The following is a 9,786-nucleotide window of genomic DNA, read 5'->3' on the forward strand; positions in this document are numbered from 1 at the left end:
ATACTTCAATTGCTTCCGTCTGTTCGCGTGAGTGGGTTGATTGCGTGGTCTCGTGAATCTGCGCCACTGTTTCTTCTGTCTTTAGGAGTTGATCCTTAATTTCTCCTAAGTCGCCTAATATTTTGAGGATTGTTTCCGCTGTTGATGCAGATTTATTTTTGACGGACTTAAACTCGCTTGTTACTTTGTTTGACAGGTTGGAGACTTGTTTAGCGACATCTTTAATACTTTCGCTTATTTCAAACTTGAGTGAGTCGATTTGACTTTCACAATGCATCTTCACATCGGACAGACCATTCTTTATCTTCTGTTTCCAATCCTCCAAATCAATACTTTGCTCCCCAATCTCGATCGTATTTTTGGAAACTTGACTTTCTATTTTCGAGTTAAACTCTCTTTGAGTTGCCATAAAAGCTTCGATCTCTTCATAGCGAGCATCATGCATCGCTTTTTCGCCTTTCTCTTCGTCCTGTTTCTTGCTCGATTGTGATATCTCTTCGCCCGCTTCTGCTTGATCAGTTTCGGTCTCAGCATTTTTGTTATTGCCACTATTTGTGTTTACTAGATCGGTGAGTTTTGAGATATAACCATCTTTACCCGCACCTTGTATCTGGAGTGTATTCGTGCTGGTGTAGAAATTAACCGTCACCGATTCAAATTTAAGTACACTTGTTGCTCCATTCCTACTTATGCTGACAAATTTATCGTTATTTCCTTCCTCTAAGTAGGACAACAGAAATTCTTTTAGTTGATCAGAGTCTCCGCTCCATCTGAATTGCTTTTTCTTGTTAATACTTAATAGTTTCTTGTGCTCCGTTATCCCAACTATGTCCGCCATGACCGGGGGGCTTGAGAATACCGTGGTGGTGGTGGTGGTGGTGGGGGCTCCCCCTCCACCATGGAGCCCCCCCCCCTCCACCATGGAGCCTCCCCCCCCCCCCCCCCCCCTCCACCATGGAGCCTCCCCCCTCCACCATGGAGCCTCCCCCCCTCCACCATGGAGCCTGCCCCTCCACCATGGAGCCTCCCCCCCTCCACCATGGAGCCTCCCCCCCTCCACCATGGAGCCTCCACCATGGAGCCTCCACCATGGAGCCTCCCCCCCTCCACCATGGAGCCTTCCCCTCCACCATGGAGCCTCCCCCCCTCCACCATGGAGCCTTCCCCTCCACCATGGAGCCTCCCATCCCGGATACATGCTTGGGTCCTCACAAGATGATGTTCTAGTAGTTCATGGCCTAGTTGCTATGATGTATTTTACTTAAATGAGTGTGAAGAATATATTATCATTCTATTTTATTACAAGTTGTCAATCTACTAACAATGTTAAATTCATCATATTCCCTGAATTGTTTGATTTTGTACATAAAAAACCCTAAAATTTTGTTGTTCTTTTTGAAGGGGATCCTTGTAATCTACTTCCACTCACTTTCGTCCATTATTTGTCATCCCGAGTGTGTGTGACTATTTGTCATTCTACGTGAGTACGTGACCATTCCTGATTCTTGGACTATATGAGTACGTGACCATTCCTGATTCTTGGGCTATATGAGTACGTGACCATTCCTGATTCTTGGACTATATGAGTACGTGACCATTCCTAATTTTTGGACTATATGAGTCCCTGAGGGGGGGGGACTCCGATAAAAACAGACGGGGGTGATCGTCGGCAAAATCAATTTTAACCCTAACACCTCGGGTGTGGTCGAAATAAATTCTTACCCCTAAGAGATAGAAAATTTGGTGTGGTAGAAGAAATTTTTTAACCCTTAGGGAAAGCAGAATAGGAAAAACCTCCTAAGGAATAGCAGTTTTATACCCTAAAAATTCAGTTCGTCTGGAGAGTCCCCCCGGGATATGAGTACATGAACTTGATTCTTTGCCTATAAGCACGTGACCATCACTCATTCTTCTACTCTGAGCATAAATTGGAAGAATACTAAGTCCTTGTATGAGTTGGGGAACATGACGGGCGCTATGAGGGTCCAGATGTAGATAAACACACTGAAGATCCCGGCGGAAAGCCGAATCCACACCGCGCCCCATCCGCTTATCAACTTGACGCTGAGATGTTCCCCCTCCTCCGGTCTGTACCAATCCGTGATAGTCATCATGGAATAAAGCGCGGCCAGACACAAGAGCGTGTGAAAAAACGAGTAGCTATACTCAACACCATTAAGCTCATCTTCAATAAGAAGCTTACCCCCGTCCCCTTGCCTTGGGTGTGGTCTTGAGGGACTGCATCCCTCCGTGTCCGGGACTACCTCCTTTTGTTTTCCAGAGAACAGTTTGATTTTCCCGTACTGGGGTGGCTTGACTCTACGCAGGCTAAAACATAACAATATAAAAAACATGAACCCTAGTCCTATCAGTAATTGTAGGTTCTGAAATGGGCTTCCAGGGTAAAGGTAACTCTCGGACGGGTTGCACACTTTGTCCGGAGCATTTGACAGGGCTAACCACGTGACGTACGTATTATAACTGGTAGTGACCGCTGCTTGGAGTAGTCCAGATCGCGGGCGTGCCTCCTGAACCACAGGGTTGACCGAGATGTAAGTGGCAGCTAGACAGATATAGACATTAAAGCAGATAAAAAAGGTGTTGTTTCTGCACCCAGTGCCGGCGTACAGGTGAAAGAAAAGCACTATGGAAATTACGGAGGCGGTGAAGAGGAGGATTGTTGGGATCCAAAGCACGCAGTAAAGCACACGTGCACGACTGTAACTCGAACACGAATCGAGTCGCTCAACACACGATGTGTTCCAACAGTGCACCAAGTCTATGAGTAACATAAACTGCAGTATGATAAACGTGAAGCCGCCATTGAGTCCAAAAAACATCCAGATTTCCCCCGTGTACTCTGAGTGTGGAATGAACAGAAACGCGAACGTCAGAATAGAAAGTAGTAGAATCTTGATGGCCCAAAGCCCGTTGTTTGCCCGCGCGCGCCAACCTCTACTTGAGGTTAACCCAAACATGAGCAGCGCCAGGATGAAGAAAAAGACAGCGATCGCAGAAAGGACGCGGTACACCGCGGAATAACCTCGAAGCGTATCGCACGCGAAGTATGTGATCCTCTGGCAGAACCGATCACCCAGAAGCAAATGCGTCTGAGGTGCGAGCATGAAGCAGCTAATCAAGCACCCTCCCAGGAGAAATCCTATATACGCGACGCGCGTGAACGCCGACTGTCGGAGCTGGAAACAGCTCGCGAGGCAAGTCCGACACAAAATGAACCCGCAACACAGAGCCGCATCGAGTTTGATACACAGTACACATAACACGTCCCATGCACGAGTTGTTCTCTTTTGTTCACTAGCGGCTTCCCGCTCGACTTCTTCCTCGTTTGGTCTTGGGTAGTAATCGGGCGACAGGGCACCACTCCCGTCCTCCATTGCTCAGAGACGAAGTTCTTACAAGCATCTAGTGCTATAGTTACCTCATGCGTTTACGTGTCTATGGGATTTCACTCAGTTTTTTTTTTTCATTTCTATGTTGTGTGTCCATTGACGAGTTAACACTGTGAAGCCTGTTTTCTTTTGCGATAACACGTGTCAGTGGTCGAGCCAACCGTTAAATGTTTAATATCACAAGTCCGACACTTGCTCTATTGTTATGGTTTTCTTTTGTTTGGCATACATCTTTTTTAAACCCCAATTCAATAACACGCACTTCTCATTAGATTTAAACCCCCCTTGATTGATCTTGATTTAAGTTTATTTTCGTAAAATTGACTATTACGTCAATTTTTAAATTAGATTTTTAAACAGTGTAATTATGTAAAAATAATGTACAAAATCAGTCATGTACGCTAGAATAGCTTCTAATAAGCTGTTTTAAATAGTCACACGCATTTACACCTTTGGCTTTTTTTGTTGAACGACCTCTCACGACAATTTCAAAAACACACTAAAGACATAGCAAATTCATGGAAAATTTTAAGGCCTTTTTTAATTGCATTTTGGTGTAGGATGTCTTCCCACAAGCAAACTTTCCGGTGGTTTAGCTCTTGTATGCGATTCCACCTGGGATAGGATATTGTGTCTTTCAAACAAAAGAGAAACGAAACGCTCAAGAATAATTGTGATATGGAATATTGAAAATTTGATTTTTTAAGTTATAAATTACATAGACAGCAATTTCCTTGCATCGAAATGTCTAAGATATGTAGACCCTTTCATTGATCTACTTGTATGTCGTATGTTTTCGTTAGCTATGAAATGCCAAATGTTATGGCAGTTCGCGTGGAAACTAGTCAAATTAGAATCGCTGTGAAATTTATAAATTCCACTTAAAACTACCCAATTTTATTTTTAGAGTAATTTTTATATTTTACCAAAAAGATGAGGGTTTTAAATATTTAAAGCAACTTAAAGCAACCATAAATGAACCCCCAAAAGATTATCTAAAATCGAAAAATTGTCGGGATTTCCTGGTTCGAGATCTCACTTGGAGGTTTTGGTAATTGAAACAAAACCAACATTGATTGCCATTTGGGTGGAAGGAATTAAACTAAATGCGATTGCCTTTGGGAGAGGGCACTAATTCGGGGCGCTTATTGTATATGGAAGGCGCTTATTGTATGGTGGGCGCTTATTGTATACTGGGCGCTTGGCGCTTATTATGGTAGGTGCTTATTGTATACTGGGCGCTTGGCGCTTATTGTATGGTGGGTGCTTATTGTATGGTGGGTGCTTATTGTATATGGAGGGCGCTTATTGTATAGTGGGCGTTTATTGTATATGGAGGGCGCTTATTGTATAGTGGGCGTTTATTGTATATGGAGGGCGCTTATTGTATAGTGGGCGCTTGGCGCTTATTGTATGGTGGCCGCTTATTGTATACTGGGCGCTTGGCGCTTATTGTATGGTGGGTGCTTATTGTATATGGAGGGCGCTTATTGTATAGTGGGCGTTTATTGTATATGGAGGGCGCTTATTGTATAGTGGGCGCTTGGCGCTTATTGTATGGTGGGCGCTTATTGTATACTGGGCGCTTGGCGCTTATTATGGTAGGTGCTTATTGTATAGTGGGCGCTTGGCGCTTATTGTATGGTGGGCGCTTATTGTATCCTGGGCGCTTATTGTATATGGTGGGCGCTAATTGTTTGGTGGGTGATTATTGTATGATGGGCGCTTATTGTATAGTGTGCGCTTAAAGTTAAAAGCGAGCGTACAACTAGAGTCAGTGGTCATTGTCCTGACTCAGGTACTACAAAGATCCATTGCAAAATATTCCTGATGGCCCCAGCAAGAAATAGAACAGCACTATATTTATTTATTTGGGTCGAAGGATTTAAACTTAATGCGATTGCCTTTGGGAGAGGGCACTAATTCGGGGCGCTTATTGTATATGGAGGGTGCTTATTGTATGGTGGGCGCTTATTGTTTACTGGGCGCTTAATGTATAGTGGGCGCTTATTGTATACTGGGCGCTTAATGTATGGAGGGCGCTTATTGTATGGTGGGCGCTTATTGTATATGGTGGGCGCTTATTGTATAGTGGGCGCTTATTGTATATTGGCCGCTTGGCGCTTATTGTATGTTGGGTGCTTATTATATGGTGGGTGCTTATTGTATGTTGGGTGCTTATTATATGGTGGGTGCTTATTGTATACTGGGCGCTTAATGTATGGAGGGCGCTTATTGTATATGGTGGGTGCTTATTATATGGTGGGTGCTTATTGTATATGGAGGGCGCTTATTGTATAGTGGGCGCTTATTGTATGGTGGGCGCTTATTGTATATGGAGGGCGCTTATTGTATAGTGGGCGCTTATTGTATATGGAGGGCGCTTATTGTATAGTGGGCGCTTGGCGCTTATTGTATCCTGGGCGCTTATTGTATATGGTGGGTGCTTATTGTATGTTGGGCGCTTATTGTATATGGAGGGCGCTTATTGTATAGTGGGCGCTTGGCGCTTATTGTATATGGTGGGCGCTTATTGTATATGGTGAGCGCTTATTGTTTGGTGGGTGATTATTGTATGGTGTGCCCCTAAAGTTAAAAGCAAGCGTACAACTAGAGTCAGTGGTCATTGTCCTGACTCAGGTACTACAAAGGACCATAGCAGAATGTTTCTGATGGCCCCAGCAAGAAATAGAACAGCACTATATTTACTCAACCACAGCTTGTTTCATTCTTGTAAACGAGGATAATTTATTTTCTCTTTTTCTTTTTGCTTCTCTCTCTTCGTTATTTTAACTTTAATGAATGTTCAATGCTTTAATCCAGAAATGTTTATTGTATTATGTTTAACACTTTAATTGCTTGGTAAAACAAGCACGAACATTACATAAAATGCGAAGATAAAACAATACCAATAACTAAAGAGATGAAACTGTTAGGGTATCGATAGATGACAAACTAATTTTTTTTACTCTCGTGTCGCTTCAGTATGCCGTTACAGTAGGAAGCCAAGTGAATGTCCTAAAAAGGTTAAGAAAACACAACTCAATGTAAAACAAAAGAATAGTCATATTATACATTTGATTTCCCACATTTTAACTAAAAGAAATACGAAAAAATCGAAAAGGTTAACGAACGCGATATTAGACAAAACGCTGCTACACGCTCTACACTAGAAAACCGCAGCAAAGAAGACATGCTAATCACAATAATTAGCTGCTTCGAGAACCTAGTAAGACTAAAAAATTAGTTATAATTTAAGAGACAACAATATTTTGATTTACTCTTAGGTGGATAGCACGGGCAAAGGCCTTCCACTATTAGCCTCGTCCCCAGGCGTTAATTGACAGACCTCTGTTGTGAAACCTTTGCTACAGGGCGAGCGGGACAGTGCGGCATAACGTATGCGCATGCGCGTGCTCTGGCGAAATCAAGCACAATCGTAGTGTTGAATCGTTCGAGTAAAGGTACGAAAGGCAGACTTCAGTTGCTGTTTTGACTAACTGTACAGCATTAAAACCATACTGTACAAAAAAAAAATGACAGAGTTGTGTGATAATGAGGGAGTCATAAAGAAAATTATAGCCTTATGTTTGGTCTAGTTTTCTTAGCATTCGCCAAAATGTGACAGTTCGCTGTTTGACTTTTTTGACTAACTGTACAGCATTAAAACCATACTGTACAAAAAAAAATGACAGAGTTGTGTGATAATGAGGGAGTCATAAAGAAAGTTATAGCCCTATGTTTGGTCTAGTTTTCTTAGCATTCGCCAAAATGTGACAGTTCGCTGGTAAAATGCCGTCATTTCAAAACAAAAAGGCTGGTTTAACTGCGCGGTACTGGAACTAGTCTTGCGTTTTTCAGCACTGGTGGCGAATCAAAAGTGACGTCATTATCTGAAAAGCCGCTCAGCCAATAGAAGCCAGAGAACGAGGCTATTATGCCGCAAAAAAATGGAATGAGCTTTTAATGGATACGCGCAATGGCTGTCAGTAAAGAATTTACCAACAACATACTAACCATAGATTTTGACACATACTGTCTAGTCTCATCTAATGTAAATATTGTATCAGCACATTTTATTTATGGTTAAGACTATTATACCTTTTTGTTAATAATAATTAAGACTATAGTACATTTTATCATATCATAAATATATTATTGATAGTACTTTTGTGGTATACATGTAAACTAGTTTTATAGTGTTTTAACCACATAAGAGAAAGTATAGTTATTGATCGTTATAGAATATAGAATAGATTATTAATGTTAATTTTTAATTTCATCTTCAACAGTCTCTTGGTCACATTTGATGGATTTCGGGTTGGAAAACGTCTTTAAAATAATCCCAACTTGGCTGTTAACATCAGCTTTTAGGATGTGTGTTTCTCATTTAACTTGCTGTTTTGATAGGTTTTTGAGGGATCTTTTTGTCGTCAACAAAATTATCGCGAACAATTGAAATAATGTGTGAAAATATGAACTAAGCGCCAGTTGCTTCCAAGTTGGAAAACAAAATAAGGCTTTTAGCTCATTGCTCATTTGTTTGTATCTTTAGAACATTTGGGAAGTCCTTGTCGTGCTTATAATATCCAGGAAACGAATGACAATTTTGATGGATCATTTAGCAATCAACACAAAAAGTAAACCGCAAATTACTCCCATTTTTAGCATTTACGCACAGGACTCTTAGGAATATAAAATTTGTTGGATCATGGTAGATGACAGAGTTCAATGATTTTAGACTTCAATAGCTCGTCCGTTTCGCCAGATGGATCTGAACCTGGCCAGTGGAATGACCATAGTGTTTCGCCATTAGCACCTAAACACCACAAAAAAACCGATAGCGTCAATTATGGTTACTCTAGTCAACGAAACCGAGCTAGAAAAGAGCTACATCTTCATGCCCGTCGACATGATCAGCAAATCACTCTTTGCCTTGTTTGTCGTGTATTTTCTGGTCGGAACGGCCGGTAACTCGCTTCTGCTCTTCGCCGTGCGTCAAGTTCAGGTGAACCATAGGGGAAAACCTAAGCGAGCATTAATGTACCGAAACCTTACCACAACCTTCCTCTACAGCCTAGCAATCTCAATAACGTTCTAACCGCCGTAAGCGCACTCGTTATTAACGGCCTCCAGATGTGGACATGTTCACAAGTGACTGGTCCTGCCGTGCTCTCCGCTTCACCACCTACACGCTATCGTCCATCAAGATGTTTAATATTTTTCTCATTTCTGTTGAAAAGTACTTCTCAATTTTTTCAGCTGTCAAAAGAATCCGTGAGGACGCTGGTCCTATGGCTTACAGTGTAACTTGCCAATATGATAAAGACGCAGCGGCCGTTATTTTTGGTATGACAACTGTGACATTCTTCGTCCCTTGCAGTGTTATGCTTATTCTCGCAATCAGGATAACAAGATTTCTCAAAGAGCGGCGACGTAAGGTTATGGACGGAAAGCCCGTGTTTTTGGACAAAACACAAGCGTGGAGATACAAAGATACCCGAATGTTTGTCAGCATCATCTTAACAATCGCACTACCGTACAGTCTGTTTTTTGTCTTCGCCGTATGACGGGTAACATTAAACTTAGAACTCGATTTTCATCACTCATGGAAGATTCGCAATGCAAGTGCTACTTTCGCGCTATCAAACTGTATATTGGTTCCAATTTTAAGTTTTGTACATAACAGTTAGTATCGTGTTGCGCTCACGCGGTTCTTGTGTAGGCAAAGAAGTCTGCGATTTGTCGTACAGTATAGTCTACAAACAAGAAATTGAGACAGCAAGAAGGATAGTCAAACAGTCGCTAGCAAGCTAAGAGGCGCATGCAACACTATGCCTAGCGGCTAGCCACAGGAGGTCCGAAGGAAACCTCAACCGTTAAAAAACAAAAGAATCTATTAGAATCCGAGATATTTAACAGGCCATCCGCTCTAAATCATCAATAACATCCTCTAAGAAACTTCCAATAAACACACTGCCTTGAATATTTTGAAATATTTTTCGAGTTTTCCGTTAAAGATCATCGGATATTGTTACGTAATCGACCGAAAGTAAACTGGTGACAATGCGGCTTTAATCCAGCTTACCAGAGAACTCTAGATTGACCCAGCCATGCAAAGCCACAACCACAGCCAAGCAAAACTAACTGCTTCCACTCAGAGCGAGCTAGACATTGCAACAGCCACTCTCATGGAAATGACAGGGCCGAGAGGCAGACTCCTCCTCTCCCTGAGCCGCTACCCTTGCTATAACATAGTAGCTTGCGTAGAAAGCGTTTCTGTGGAGTTTCGACGGAAATAAAGAACAAAACCGCGAGCAGAATGGGGAGAGAGAAAGGAAACCCCTTCCCCCTCCTTTTTTTTGCGCTCGCCCCA

At 42.3% G+C, this 9,786-nt stretch overlaps 1 protein-coding gene and 1 long non-coding RNA gene across 2 annotated transcripts; both read right to left on the reverse strand.

Annotated features, from left to right (window-relative positions):
• Window positions 1–1,281: 1,281 nt before the first annotated feature.
• On the reverse strand, window positions 1,282–3,514 carry LOC5520942 (probable serine incorporator). Its single transcript, XM_001640805.3, has one exon. The coding sequence runs from the start codon at window positions 3,393–3,395 to the stop codon at window positions 1,905–1,907; it is 1,491 nt and encodes a 496-aa protein (XP_001640855.2). The 5' UTR covers window positions 3,396–3,514; the 3' UTR covers window positions 1,282–1,904.
• A 2,709-nt stretch (window positions 3,515–6,223) lies between these two features.
• Window positions 6,224–9,772, reverse strand: LOC116604138. The gene is made up of 2 exons (XR_004290933.2): window positions 9,499–9,772; window positions 6,224–6,428 (listed from the first exon to the last, which is right to left on the reverse strand). It is a non-coding gene; the product is annotated as an uncharacterized LOC116604138 (long non-coding RNA).
• Between the last annotated feature and the right edge of the window lie 14 nt (window positions 9,773–9,786).

The sequence above is a fragment of the Nematostella vectensis genome, chromosome 6, assembly GCF_932526225.1.
Source record: "Nematostella vectensis chromosome 6, jaNemVect1.1, whole genome shotgun sequence".
Classification (NCBI taxonomy): domain Eukaryota; kingdom Metazoa; phylum Cnidaria; class Anthozoa; order Actiniaria; family Edwardsiidae; genus Nematostella; species Nematostella vectensis.

Coding starts and splice junctions, on each gene's coding strand:
- LOC5520942 (XM_001640805.3), bottom strand. CDS start 3,395: ATGGAGGACGGGAGTGGTGCCCTGTCGCCCGATTACTACCCAAGACCA.